The following is a 15,172-nucleotide window of genomic DNA, read 5'->3' as shown; positions in this document are numbered from 1 at the left end:
CGTGAAATAAGCATATACTTCGTTTTTTCGAGATATACTTTTAAACCTATCGCTTTACTTGCTTCAAGTAAAATTCCCGTGTTTTCCTTAATCGTTTGTAGATTTTTTCCTAAAGTATTCACTTCATCGACATAGACAAAGAGCTATATCATATACCCTAACCTAACTTATTGGTAGACATAGAAGTGTATAATTTAATATTTAAAATTATCCCTTCGTCAGATTGCATCATAAACTGCAACAGCTGATGTTCTAAGTTGTCTCGCCTTGAAGAAGAACAATTCAGTCTTTTGTTCATATTCTCAATCCCCAATGAGGTCAAGACATGCAAGCGAACCCCTATTTCCACGTAGCATCGAGGTTGATATATATATATTTTTTTTAAGACGCTCTGTTTCTTTATATGCGCTAGAATGACTCCTTTTCGACACATAATGGACTCCTCCTTCAGTAACAATTTTATAAGCCAAGCTTAGTCATGTCAAACCTGTTCTACTATCTTTACAACAAGAAATTATATAGTCACTCACCCAATCAAGCTTGAGGTCTGATTGTAAATGCAGTGAGGAGTTTTCCGATCATTGGTGGTCAATCTTTTTAGTACAACAGCATACCTATTGCGAATGCGGTATTACGTCATCACTGCATGATGATGCTCCTTCCTGTTGCACAGAAAATGTGACATTAGTTCTGTTTGTTACTCTAATAAACGCATAATCACGTCAAAGATATAGTATTAAGAATTAACAAAAGCATTTATATTTCGTCCAGTTAGACGCTAACGTAGTGCCTCTTATGCTCTGCTAAGCGCAGGTTTAATAAACCATATTGTACAAATTCAGTTCTTCTTTCATTATGCGAGAAATCTTTTGGGCTTCCGAAGTAATCTTCTTTTTTAGGTATGAATAGTAATTTCTGTGCAAATTGCCACCCAGCCCCTAATTAGGCCTCCAGAATGAGCGTCAGTCTTATACAGTTGCTATGAGCGCCTAATGTTATAGTAAAATTAAAAATAAACATTGAGCTTCTTCATCTGCAAATATGTTCCTGTAATTACCGCATTAAAATGTAAATCAACAAACAAATAATTACAACAGTAAAACGCTAGAAGTCGGATGTGTAATATTGGCCATAAGTATCTTCATATGCAAAAACATTAACTGTAAATATGTAGGGCCTACGGTGACGATCGCAAATATATGGTGGGACATACAGGGTTTCCGAAAAAGAGTACCAACATTTTGTGCTCTGATAACTTTTAATTGTACTCAGTTAGGAAATTGACTTTGTTACACGTATTTTCACACAGTTGTGTACGTTTTTTTACCTTTATTAATAAGTTTGTATATGGGCACCATTTGTACTAGTCAAGAAGGCTTTGTTGATTCAGTTTCATTTTAATTAAAACAACTGTATTCCACTTCAATTATCCGGATCCCAGTAATCATCGTCACTTGACGCATGATTTTCAATAAATCTTAGTATTAAATAATCTCTGATACGTGACTATCCATAATATCATATAGCAGAAGCTATAACATAACCTAAATAAAATAAACAAGTGTCAGAAAAGTTTCAATTAGTGATGATGAAATAAACAAGAAAAGGTTTAATTAAGGATGATGAAATAAAAAATAAACCTGAATAATTTTAAAAGGAACAATTATTAAAAGTAAAATTTTCAAATTTAAGTGTTTTAGTGGTTGGTGATTCAGTTGATGTTATATTGGACGTGTGCGTAAAAGAAGTAGAACTCGTTGATGTAGGCCTACATGGTGTATTCCTCAACTTATTCAGGACTTCCGAATGGTGCTCTTAATTTATTTCTAAATAGAGTTTCAGGGAAGATGCACTGCTATGATCAGTGATCTTTATTAATTCTTGTTCTTGAATGGCAATACGAGTCATATTTGAAACTGCTGTGCATCGACTGGAGTGGCTTGTAATTTTCTGTTTTTTGACGTCCAGACCAGTGCAGTTTGAAATGTTGGCAAAGAAAGAAAGAAATGCTAGGGTATTGATAAAAACAAACAAATGCTAGGGAAGCGATAAAATTAAACAAATGCTAGGGACGCGATACAATTGTGCGATAAACAGCCATGATTGGTTGAAAGACGTCGTTTTGTACCGTTTTATTGGTCAAAAGTAGTATGACGTAGTAAAAGTGTAATAGTCATATTAAAACGCGTTTTCAACGTTAGCATATAGCTCTTCGGATTTGTTTGTACATTGACATAATTTTATTTTTACTTCAATTTTTATTGTACCTGAGTTTTTGAATGTACTTCACTCCCATCCCTTCTACTAATGAAGTTTACCGTCCTCCACACAGATCCAAGACCGCATATACAGTCATAGTGTCTTACGGTCATAGTAAACAGTACGTTCCAAAAATATGTTCGCGTTTTCCAGTGAGCAAAGAGCTTTGAATATTGAATCATTTTCGCACAGGTACTGTCGTCCATTTGCCTACATCGTATCCCGGTTTCCCCCACCAGCTTTTATTCGCCAGCTAGTGGCTGGGCTGTCTTATCTCTTTTCTGAGAACATTAATTTCTGTTAGGAATTGGACGTCTACGTAATATTATACAACTGTTTAAAATAACTTAAATAAAAGGGCCTTGTTAAGTAATTAACCGTCAAGTGATTTGCTCCCTTTCTACGACCCAACGACATAACCACTTGGACGGACAGTAGATAGTATGTCTGAGTAATTTTATATTTTCGGATCGGGCAGAAGTGAAGATTGAATTTACAGTACGTAAGGTACTCTTTTATAGAGTAGGTACAGAATTATTTCAACATGAGTTACTAGTACGAAGGACGAAACTGGTAATTGGAATTAGATAGAATAGTCTATAGTGCGATAATATGCACATTAGAACTGAAGCCTGTATCCAAATGAACGGCCACCATTTTCAAAAATGTGTTTAAATATCCATATTATGATTATTTTTCAATTTAACTTCATTCTCTATATTGTACGCTAATGTGCTGTAGACAGTATAATATACACTGCATAATGAATATGTCCACATGGACAGCTCAGTTCGTGAGTAAAAACACTCATTGTTAATACTGTACTGTATTTTGATTAAACAAAAACCTAATGAAAATGATCAAACTCAAAAGCGCAATATTTCCTAGTTTACGTAAATGGATGAACTACTTTTCTTCCCTCCTATACCTAGTAAAGTGATTTGTTTGTATATTACGCCAGTATCATCGAACTCCAGTCGTGGAAGGGGGTAGCAAACGGCGTTGATCCAGAGGTATAGGCAAGTTAATATTAAAAATGTTAGTAAAAATAAAATTATGTCCTTGTACAAGTATATATTATCTGCATGGGAAACATTTCAGGTTCGTCTCTTTTTACCTTGTATGTAAAGTTAAGTGTATTTTAAAGCTCACAATTTCGTATAATACATCTCGGAAATTCGACTGAGCTTAAAACTGACAGACACATGTCCTCAGCATCATTTAGTCTGAGTCTATGTGATGTTCATTTTGTACCTGCAACACAACAGTTACATTCCTAGTTTCCGGCAACGCCCTTTATTCAAGCCGGAGGATCTTGTGACGTAATACTACGCAAAACCTTTTCAGAGAACCTTGTTTACACTCGTCTGGGTCGACGTTAATTTGAATAGGGTTGATTTGCTGAAACACATTAAACATGTGTAGGGAAATTCCAATTAAATTAAACAGATGTTGGCATAATGTGAGTGAACGTGATTTTATAAACAAAAAGTAGTAAAAGGTGTGTACAGTAATTAATTGAACTTAAGGCCGTAAAGTTGTTTGCTTCATTGGCTAATTGTGGTACATGTAGATTGAAGTGATTGAAAGCATTAGATCAGTGATGTCAAAGCAAGCGCATTTTTCTGACCTTGACGTCGTGCGCGGGCATCAAGCGCTAAGTATGGAAAGAGCAAGGGTTGTGTTATAAATAAGCAGCCTGTTGGGTTATAAAACAGTGGTGCACAAACTTCAGACGGAACGTGAAATTTTATGTCCTTATTTTTATATGGCTTCTTTCCGTTTGATATTATTTATATTGTCTGTAAAACAAAAGTACTAATACCAATTTCTTAATATTGCTGTTGTGTTTTAAATGTTAATAACATAATAAAGAGTTAAGAAGGAATATTCACATAAATTCAATAGTAGTACAACTATACTTACTAAATGGATGAAACACATCATTCATAAAAAAGTAATATCCCCCCCCAAAAAAAAAGAGATTGAGTATGACATGATAAGTTGTCATTGATATTGATGGTACCTTTAGCCTTATAAAAGTAAGCAATAAACCAATCAAAACAATATTACAGTATAAAGTAAAGTTACCTAGGTGCTGTATATGTTTTAAGTGCAACTAATATTCCATAACAAAACCCTTATCGCATTATGCTTTTAAGGTAAAATTGGTGAGCAACTTCCTATCATCAGAATATTAAATTATTTTCTCGAAATATGCTCAAGCTATAGAGCTGACATTTTTACAACACGTGGGCATGCATCTTTTAATTATTATGTAACACTAGTTGCTTTGTTAATTCATTTCCTTACAAACAAAATCCATGCGAATATTATCAAAATTTTCAAAACACTATCTTCAGTAATACGTATTTACGGTATATTAGATTTACGAAAACATTCTGTAAGGCTACTAAATAAGTAGGCCTATAACTGAAAATGTCACTTTTCTATAAAAAAAAAAAAGAGTTGAGAAAATATTCCCTTTGAATAAAAAAGCAAACTTGTGAAAAATGAGCATTAAAATTAAAACTTACATTCTTATAATGCACTTATACTTCTCAGACAAGTCTAAAAATTAACATGGATACAGTTTTAATAAATAATTTTCCCTTTAGCCATTGAATCAGTGCTGGCCATCCCTGTATATAGCTCGAACAAGCGGCATATACTACCTCTTTCGTCTGTTTCTTTCCTTTCCGCTGTAAAGCGCTCAGGCTCTCCTGGGCTCTAAAGCGCGCGCTTGCTCCTATGGGCATCAGTTGATATCACTGCATTAGATCAATGTGATGAATTTTCAATTGGTCTTCTTCAGTATTACTGTGAATGTAGGCCTAACAGATTGACCCAGTTCATTGAGAAGCTCAAGGAATTTGTCATCATTGTGGACGATTGTAAAATATGCGAGGACATACACACTGTTGTCCCATAGCCACGGCCGCGGTCTGAAGCGTTCTACCTCCTCTTACCTTCAAAACAAGCTTGTAATGAGACTATCATTGGTTGAATAGCAAATATTATGCTTCTCTCTTCCTCTGCCGGCAATATTTACTTCTCCTATCAAACATTATGGAACGAAGTATATAGTACGTCCGCTCAAATGAGAGCCACTTGCACCTACCTTGAGCGGGAGGCGTCAGGTGTTTCAGTCTGGAAACATGCGGCTGATTCTTGGTAAGCCAGCGCTGTTGACAGATCTAAGTCGGTGCTCCGAGAACAAGTTCATATGTATATTGTGGCTTTTGTGTTCCATATAATATAAATCAAAAATAAAATAGCTCCAACATCAAATAAACTTCTCAATGCAATGCGTAATAAAACACAAGCTACCCAACATGAGTTTCCGTATCAGAGAAATACTTTAATGGAACTATTACATTCTATGGAGTTTAAATATAAAATTCATGGATCTCAACCAGCAGCAATGGAATCATTACGAATACGGATGTGGCGTTCCTCGTATTTACGGAATATAGAGTATTATCGACAACTGGGTTATGCAGAAGTTTACTTAGATGAAACATGGTACGATACCCATGACGGAGTAAAGTGTCGTTAGTCAGATGGGTCAAGTTATTGTGATGGCAATTTTTCTTGAGATAAAGGACAGCGAATGGCAATTTTACATGCGAGGGGAAGAAATGTTTTCATTCCATTCATTATTCGTTACTCACCATGTATGTGTGATGCCCCGGCTGATAATCGTGGGACTATGAATTATAAAATCTTTGAAGAATGATTTGTGGAATGTTTGCTAAAACGACTGGAAGGAGGTTTGACATCATTATGGATAATGCCCCATACCATTCCCGTATTGTGAATCCTGTACCTACCACTAGATCAACAATATTGTAGATGCCATTAAAACGTGAAACTAACATTCCTTTGCCCACGCCAGTCCCAAGAACAAAGTTACATCTGCTACGAGAGATAAAACGTAGCCGTTACATAAAAAAGATGTGTGTACTGTAATTGACGAACAGTCATCGAAATACGGCCATGTTGTACTACGACTGTCCCTCCTACCATTGCCATAGAATTCGTTTGGTGGGAACTGAAGAGAAATGTCCGGTCAGAAAATGAATTGGGAAACAAATCTGTTCAAGAAGTACGGGATTTAATAGTAACTGTGATGGATGATATTAACAATAAAGAGCATTGGGTGAAGTATATCGAACATGTAAAGACAAAAGAAAGCGATTATGTTCCTTAGAAACTAGCTTGGAATCTTGTGTAATTGATTTAAATAGTGACTCAACGGACTCTGAATAGGAGGTGTTATGTTTTAGTTCTGTTTTTACAAGACGCACACGAAGATTCACTTCAGTCTTCAGAAGGGAGATATGGCAACGCAGCGTTGTTTACATGGAACCTGTTCAGAGTCGCGTGTCTACTTGCTCCCTGCGGTAAGTGTGTCCAATCGCACGTTCCAAGTGGCTCTCATTTGAGCGGATGTGCTATAGTTGCAAATAACATGAAACGCATTTACAAATTTGTAGCATATAATTTCCAACTAAGAAATAAAATACGCAAATGTACTAAAATTCGATCCCTGATAAATATTTATGTATAAACATGTTTCTTAGCAAATTTAGAGGACTTTCAAATCTTTCGTGAAATTTGAATAACACTGTAATATTAAGCTTTTACAAAAGAGATTGGAGTCGAACCTTTTCTATACAGAATTCACAGCTCTGCTTACAGAACTGCATTACCGCCGTACACATTTAGAGTTTTATTTAAATAGACACAAATGCAAACAAATTCTCGCTCCCACTGCCATAAAAGTTGTTTACAGTGCTGTTATTCCATACAATCTGTGCCCTGAATTAGGTTCTACCTTTTAGCCCGTGTGTTTGCTTCCGCTCCGAATGACTGTAACGGTCGCCCCGTTATGGGGAGAACCATTTATGTGTTTGCTAGTGTTGAAAGGATGCAGCGAAAGTGCTAATAGGCAGGTTAATTAAAGTCGAGGCGAGGACACATGGATTGAAGGGACTGATGAAGCAATGTAGTGTTTTCTATGACTCAATATCCTGTTAACATGAAATCATTAATCGAAATAGCATAAAAGTAAATTGGTAAATATATTTATGTTTTAGTAAGATTTTTATTTTCGTACTAGCCGTACCCGTGCGATCCGCAACACCTGTTAGGAATAAATATAAAGTAATTACATAATTAAAATAGGACGTTTGATCCAGGGAACATTCGTGTTTGATAGAAGGATAAATCTTTTAATATGTTACTTAATTTAAATTGTATTTAAATAATTAAAATGCGGTCATTTTGGTCCAGAGAACACTCATTTGGTGCAATGACAATTCCTTTAAAATGTTTCTTATTTGTTATTACATTCACCTATAGTTTAATGAAGATCGACATATCATTTAGTTTTAATGTAGATACTTTATATTACTTGCTATATGTTTCAGAAGTTACTGTAATAACATTGTAGAATTATGACCATCTAGAGAAAGTACACTTTCCAATGGTGAAATAATAATTAAACAATTAATTAGCTTCAAATATTACTTCATACAAACACAGAAACATTCTCTGTAGGCTATGTTTAATAGCTTTCGATTGTTGTTGTCCAAGGCCCCTTATAGACGAAGTCATTTGTTTCTATTTCAGTACAGCGCCTTAGATGGCGTTGTTATTGTAATTTTAAAACTCATTTATCTCATTAAATATCAGCCCTATCAAAATTTTGTATAGAATAAAACTTATCGGAAATTATTTTTAAAGAAACTTTTGTTATGTAACATTTTTCATGAAAATTGATAATAAGGGAAATATTTCGATTTATTTAATTCTAGCCCCCTTATAACCCTCCTTTTTAAATAAAATATTTTGAATGTCATGTAGCCTAAAATCTAAGTTAGAACGACCTTAATTTATATTCCAAATTTCATATAAATCGGTTCAGCCATTATTGCGTGAAAAGGTAACAAACATCCAGACAGACAAACAGACATACAAACAAAAATTTCAAAAAAGCGATTTTCGGTTTCAGGATGGTTAATTATACATGTTAACACCAATTATTTATGGAAAATCGAAAATTACCAGAAAAATTTTGGCTACAGATTTATTATTAGTATAGATTCTTAATGAATTTCGTCGTTGATTTTATAAAATCTCCTACGTGACAGTATAGAACAGAATTTTTCAGTTTGAAGAAAAAATTAATTAAATATCAGTGGGCATATATAGAAATATGAAGCAATTCGGTAGAAAACGCTGGTGAATATGGTGAATATAAATGACATTATCAAGGATGAGTATAGGCCTAGTGATATTTAATTAATTTTTTCTTCCTCCTGAAAAATTATTTTCTGTATTGTCACATAGGAGATTTCATAATACGAACGACGAGTTGGTATTCCTAAGAAGCCAGTCCGATTAATTAAAATGTGTTTCAGTGAAGTATACAACAGAGTTCATATAGGCCAGTTTCTGTTTCACGTTTTTCCAGTTCACTGCTGGCTAAAGCTACGCTGACACTATCACCTTTACTTTTTACCTTTGCTCTAGAATATGCCATTAGCAAACTCCTGGAAAACAGAGGGGGTTTGAACTAGGGGCAGGGCATAGTTGCGCCACACTATCAGATAAAATGCAGCATATAAAAAATTCTCCCTGTTTTGTGGGCATAATTGCGCCCCGTTCACATCAGGTAGAGAAAAGGGCATGGCATAGTTGCGCCCCGTTCCCTTCAGGTAGAGAAAAGGTCATGGCATAGTTGCGCCCCGATGAAATAGGTAGAGACAAAGACAATACGGAAACTCGAGCCTCGTAATCAACCAACCTTATTGATTTCTTATTCGATTTATATTCATTATCGATACCATTAAAATGAACACCATGAAGTTGGCAGTATTGTATTATCTGTTTTTCTACTGTTTATGCAGTGATTATCAATAGCCTACCGTTAAAATGAACACCATGAAGTTGGCAGTACTTTATTAACTGATATATTCAAATGAGTGAGCCGTTGGAATATGGGGCCTTAGCAGTCTTACATTTTATTAGTGATTTTCACACCGCCTCTGGCGTATAGTGAGGTTAATTTAAAATGAATGTTAAGTTTAGTGAAAAGAGTGAAGAGTTAATAATTGATAATTGATTTTCGAAACCCTGTGCCATAGGGTTAAGATATCGATGTAGAAACAAAAAATGGAGTTCATTTATTGTGTGTGATCAATAAAAAAGTGTTATTTTAAATAGCAAAATTGATCATATGCTAGGCCTACCTGATTTAAATGCAGCTATCACTGTAATATTTTAAAGTAATTTATTTATTTCATGACAATCACTTTCGTGTGTACTATGCTCATCGGGGCTCAACTATGCCATGTCCATCCTGCTACCTGATTTCTTCGGGGCGCAACTATGACATGTCCATCCTGCTACCTGATTTCTTCGGGGCGCAACTATGACATGTCCCATCTGCTACCTGATTTCTTCGGGGCGCAACTATGCCATGTCCTATCTGCTACCTGATTTCTTCGGGGCGCAACTATGCCATGTCCCATCTGCTACCTGATTTCTTCGGGGCGCAACTATGCCATGTCCATCCTGCTACCTGATTTCTTCGGGGCACAACTATGCCATGTCCATCCTGCTACCTGATTTCTTCGGAGCACAACTATGCCATGTCCATCCTGCTACCTGATTTCTTCGGGGCGCAACTATGCCATGTCCATCCTGCTACCTGATTTATTCGGGGCGCAATTATGCCATGTCCATCCTGCTACCTGATTTCTTCGGAGCACAACTATGCCATGTCCATCCTGCTACCTGATTTCTTCGGAGCGCAACTATGCCATGTCCATCCTGCTACCTGATTTCTTCGGGGCTCAACTATGCCATGTCCATCCTGCTACCTGATTTCTTCGGGGCGCAACTATGCCATGTCCATCCTACTAACCGATTTCTTCGGGGCGCAACTATGCCATGTCCCATCTGCTACCTGATTTCTTCGGAGCGCAACTATGCCATGTCCCATCTGCTACCTGATTTCTTCGGGGCTCAACTATGCCATGTCCATGCTGCTACCTGATTTCTTCTGGGCGCAACTATGCCATGTCCATCCTGCTACCTGATTTCTTCGGGGCGCAACTATGCCATGTCCCATCTGCTACCTGATTTCTTCGGGGCGCAACTATGCCATGTCCCATCTGCTACCTGATTTCTTCGGGGCGCAACTATGCCATGTCCCATCTGCTACCTGATTTCTTCGGGGCGCAAGTATGAAATGCCTAGGCCTCCCAATTAACCGCGGGGCGCAACTATGCCATACCGGAACTAGAACGGGTTACCATAAAGTGCTTGTACTACCATCAACTGCTCATTTTTCGAGGACTACGTTCCAAGGCAGCTCCTATTTTATCTTTTTTCTCTCTCTCTCTCTCTCTCTCTCTCTCTCTCTAAGCACATAACATTTTAGTTTTCTTTGCCGGTCAGCCTCAGAATCTGTTTTATCAAACTTGTTTACTAAATTTAATATTACTTTATGCCATCCTAGAATTATAAACAGGGGTGTTACTACATTAACTATCGTGCGTAATCGGCTTATTATAGCACGCGTGCCAATAACAGCAATGACGTAATCGCTATGATGTAATACCGGAACGCTCTATCTTTCTTACTGCTTCTACGCGCGACATAACAAGAAACGAAATGCAGGACAGAAGGTAATGTATCATTTATTTCCAATCTTTAACTTTTGTAACATCATATAAAACAGTTCTGTGGTTCAGGGAAACTAAGTATAGCCTATTAAAAAAATAAAGGAACATAAAGGAACATTTATAAATGTAACAAATCTCCTACAGCTTATATTAAGTATTAAATTACATAACTCTAATTGTTGCCTTATAAAGCGTAAATGTCCGATTATTAAGGAATCCTATGAAGTTCAGTATTGAGGTATAATTTTCGACAATCATTTAAAGTGGAACCAAGATATTAATTACCTTTGTAATAAATTACGTGAAATAATATATAATTTTTTGTTTTATTGAGGAATTACTTGTCAATAAGTTTATTACGTACAATATACTTAACTTTACTTCAATCGCTAATTATGTATGAGGTTATAGGATGGGGTAGCTTATTTAAATCCAATTTCAATCCATTTTATTTATTACAGAAGAAAATAATTAAAATATGTCTTCATAAACCATTGATTTTCCATCCCAAAAATTATTTCTAGACTTTAATGTTCTTAAAATAAGACATATTTATTATATTGTATTAATAAAATTCATACATATAAATCGAAATAATTTTGTATTTTATTCTTATAGCTATGAAAGAAAAGGTATGAAATCTTTAAGATTGTTTGAACCAAAATACAACACTGCTACAGTATTTAATCATAGTAGTAATTTAGGCCCAAGAATATATAACAAATTTATATTTAAATATCCTAATCTTGTCAATTCTAATAGTTCTAGTATTAAATTAAAAAAAGTTATGTATTGATTTTATAAAAATTGAAAAATTGTAATTTTAAATTTATATATTCTTATTGCGTAGTAGACATAAGAAAATTGTATTATATAGGCCCTACTTCTTAATTTAAATGCAGAAATCCGCCCTGAACACGAGTTCTTTTAAGAGTGAGCTAGAGTTTTTCTGTTTATATTATATTTCATGTTACAATTATTAGCAAAATAAATGTAAATAAATAAATAATAAATAAATAAATAAATAAATAAATAAATAAATAAATAAATTTGTAACATAATCTGTAAGGTCTTCCATTTCTTTTTACTCAATGCCAAAGCAAGCCGCAACTAATCGATACGAACATATAAAGACTTTGTCAGCTATGGATCCCGAATTTCTTTCATAATTTATTTCCTACAATTTATAATGCTAAGATGCCATAAAGTGTTATATCCAACTCGTGGATAATCTTATTATGACATTCGTGAAAAATTTCGCAATCACTATCGTTCCCCTTACGGTTGGGGAAAACCTCGGAAATAACCAACCAGGTAATCTGCCTAAGTGGGAATCGAATCCACGCCCAAACGTATCTCCGGATGCGAAGGTTTTCTAAGTGTGGCACAAATCAGACCAAGTCTTGCAAAGAACAGTGCAAAGTCGCAATAAATCCATACACAGAGTGGTTGTAGAGTTTCAGTTGCTGTTTGTAATAACGTGTAGATTTATAATTTTACAATACTGTAGTATAAAATGGTTTCGTCGTTAAACAGAATGTGCTCCAATTTGAAATTTTTCGTCTAGTTCTGTATATGAATTTATGCTCGACCATACCGAAATGTAGTAATTATACACCTGGTAGCAGTTCTTTAATGCATGTCAATAAAGTACACCTATTCATTAAAGTTCAGGTTTTCGATTATTCTCTGATAAGCAATCGAAAGACAACTAGCAAAACGTCACGCAGGCTGGAAATCCAATACTGTCGCAGAAGGTCATGTTCTGTTACTATAATAATTAGCGTTAATTGTACATAATATTCAAATAAATTCAATTTCTCATCTCGTTTTTCAAAGTCGAATTCAATTTCAAGTTTATATCCAGTTTAACGTTTATCTTACTCTCGAGATTATATCAAGGTCGTCGACATTCGTTACCCGGAAAAAATCAATACTTTCGCGTCTGCGCACATCTCACAATTTACGAGATTGCACAAGGTCAGTTCGCTCCCCAGTCACATAAGAATAACATGAATACTTATGAATAATTTCAAGTTAGAATAATTTCAAGCATAAAAAGTCGTATGAAACTTGCCTATAATGGTAATTAAGACGCTCGTATGAAAATTATGAAACTCTCTTGCGCCCGTTTCATAAACATCCTCGCGTCTTAATTACTATCATTATAGGCTCGTTGCATAATGTACTATTATTATCGTTGGTCGTTAAAGTATTCTTTTTATCATATGTATTTGTAGTTTATGCTTTGCGTCAACTATTGAGGACTTCTCGGACATACTGTATAGTCTATTATGTTCACTACTAAGCTGATATATCTAAGGAATATGTTAAATATTTACTTCATTCCTTTTTTTACAACACTTAATATGAAATGATTTCAGCATGTTCTTCCAAATATTTTAATAAAATTCTTCTAAATTATGAAACTGCACCTTTCCTTTAGTAAATAAAAACGCTCTCACTGCATATTTTTGTGTGCTATCTGAAAAGAACATTCATTTTTTGAAACTGAATTCAGTTCAGTGCATGCAACAAGGTTCTCCAAGTTATTTTCTTGTGACTCGTCAAACCGGTTGTTTGTTCAGTGTCTGACAATGACAGGACTGACGGACGGGTGGGGCTGGTTAGACCTGACCTCTCCCCAGTGCAGAAAGCTTATAACAGACTATTTTGAAGACTCGTGGGTGGAGCATTCAAAGCCCGTACATTCATCAAAGTTTACCGAATACGTGAGCTTTCTTCCATGGATCAAAAGAATTTATATTCCTTTCATTTCCTCTGCTTCCAACAGACTGTATAATACACCCACAATTCTTCCTTCACTTTGACATGATTTAGGTATAACACAATATTTTTACTAGTCTATATTTATATTATAGGCCACTATAATGAGTTGAGGAGTGGTTGGGTGGAAGAGAAGATCATGGACGTTCCTTATGAAGGTAAATTATTATTATCAAAGTTTTCTTTGTTATTACTGTTTATCTAAATCTGAGCTATCTTAACACAGCTTCTGTATAAGCATTTGTTACAATTTTTGTATTGTGGAAATTATACTCATACTATCTCTATATTTCGGTCATGACTTCTTCTTCTGCTCACCATAAGGCACATACATTTCTACTTTACGTTCCTCACCAGGATTTATTTATCAATTTATACAGGGTGATTCACGACGAGTTACCACCACTTACTGAGCTTATTTCTGAAGATATTATGAGCAAAATGTCACATGAAAATGGGTGCTATTCTCAATATTTTCAGAGTTACTCTAACATTGTTTGGGTAATAATATATTAGGATACAAGGTTCGGAAATGCTTTTTACAAAATCGAGGAAAACTTTGAAAAACAAACGAACAGAGCGAGTTTTTCAATTTCCGAGATTTTGTAATGCATTTCACAAACAAGTAAAAAGGTATAAAAAAAAAGGTAAAGTATCCCCGTAACACGCCATGAAGGCACTTGGGGGGCATGGAGGTAGAGCCCCATGTTTTATGTTTTCCATGACCTCGGCACTAGAATGAAGTGGTGTGGTCGGCACCACGCTCTGACCGTCTTTTACCTCCAGCAAAGACCCGGTACTCAATTTTTTCGGACCTTCCAGTCCGTAGCCAATAATTTTTACACGATCATACTTTTAAAATTGCAAATACAATATATTTTATATTGAAAATTTAGAGCAATATTAATCCCAAGCCTTCGCAAAACAGCACTATAATGGTAACTAAGTAACAATATGTACACTGTAATAGGTCTACTTCAGTATGTTTTGTGTTATGTAGAATGGTTTCCCTAGCAACAAGTTTATGTTGGGATTTCTAACTTTCAATTACTAACAACATCAGCTGTAAGTACAGCAAAAAACACGACCGTGCAAAAAAAAAAAAGGACATTACAAATGGTGAATGAACTATTCCGAAATATCATTTCTTTAATTAGGTAGTATTCCGAAGCTAAAAAAGTGTTGTTACTTCCTTAGTTGTTTTGTACAGATTTTATTTTTAATTTTTGACTAAAATTACATTTGTTTTTGTTCAAAATGTCTTCTGAAATATGTTCCCTAAGTGACGTTAGCTCCTCGTGAATCACTCTGTATAAGACACAAAAAAGCAGTTTTTTTTTTTTTTTTCCTTTTCAGAATGTATATTGTTACATTTCTAGGAAGGTACAGTCTATACTTCACATTAAACCTTCCTACCAATCATAAGT

The 15,172-nt window shown here is 35.1% G+C and overlaps 1 protein-coding gene across 3 annotated transcripts in view; it reads left to right on the top strand.

The window, feature by feature from the left end:
- The window catches only part of LOC138701932 (IDLSRF-like peptide), a 445,082-nt gene that overhangs the window by 139,292 nt on the left and 290,618 nt on the right, over positions 1-15,172 (top strand). The window contains exon 2 of one of the 3 annotated variants that reach the window (XM_069829302.1): positions 13,841-13,903. The exons of the other annotated variants lie outside the window; for them this stretch is intronic. Within the exon in view, the coding sequence (XP_069685403.1) occupies positions 13,841-13,903 (63 nt within the window). The remainder of the gene's footprint in view (positions 1-13,840; positions 13,904-15,172) is intronic. 3 annotated transcript variants of the gene reach the window in all.

The sequence above is a fragment of the Periplaneta americana genome, chromosome 6 (assembly GCF_040183065.1).
Source record: "Periplaneta americana isolate PAMFEO1 chromosome 6, P.americana_PAMFEO1_priV1, whole genome shotgun sequence".
In the NCBI taxonomy this organism is placed as follows: Eukaryota; Metazoa; Arthropoda; class Insecta; order Blattodea; family Blattidae; genus Periplaneta; species Periplaneta americana.
This window is presented reverse-complemented; position numbering and strand designations above follow the sequence as displayed.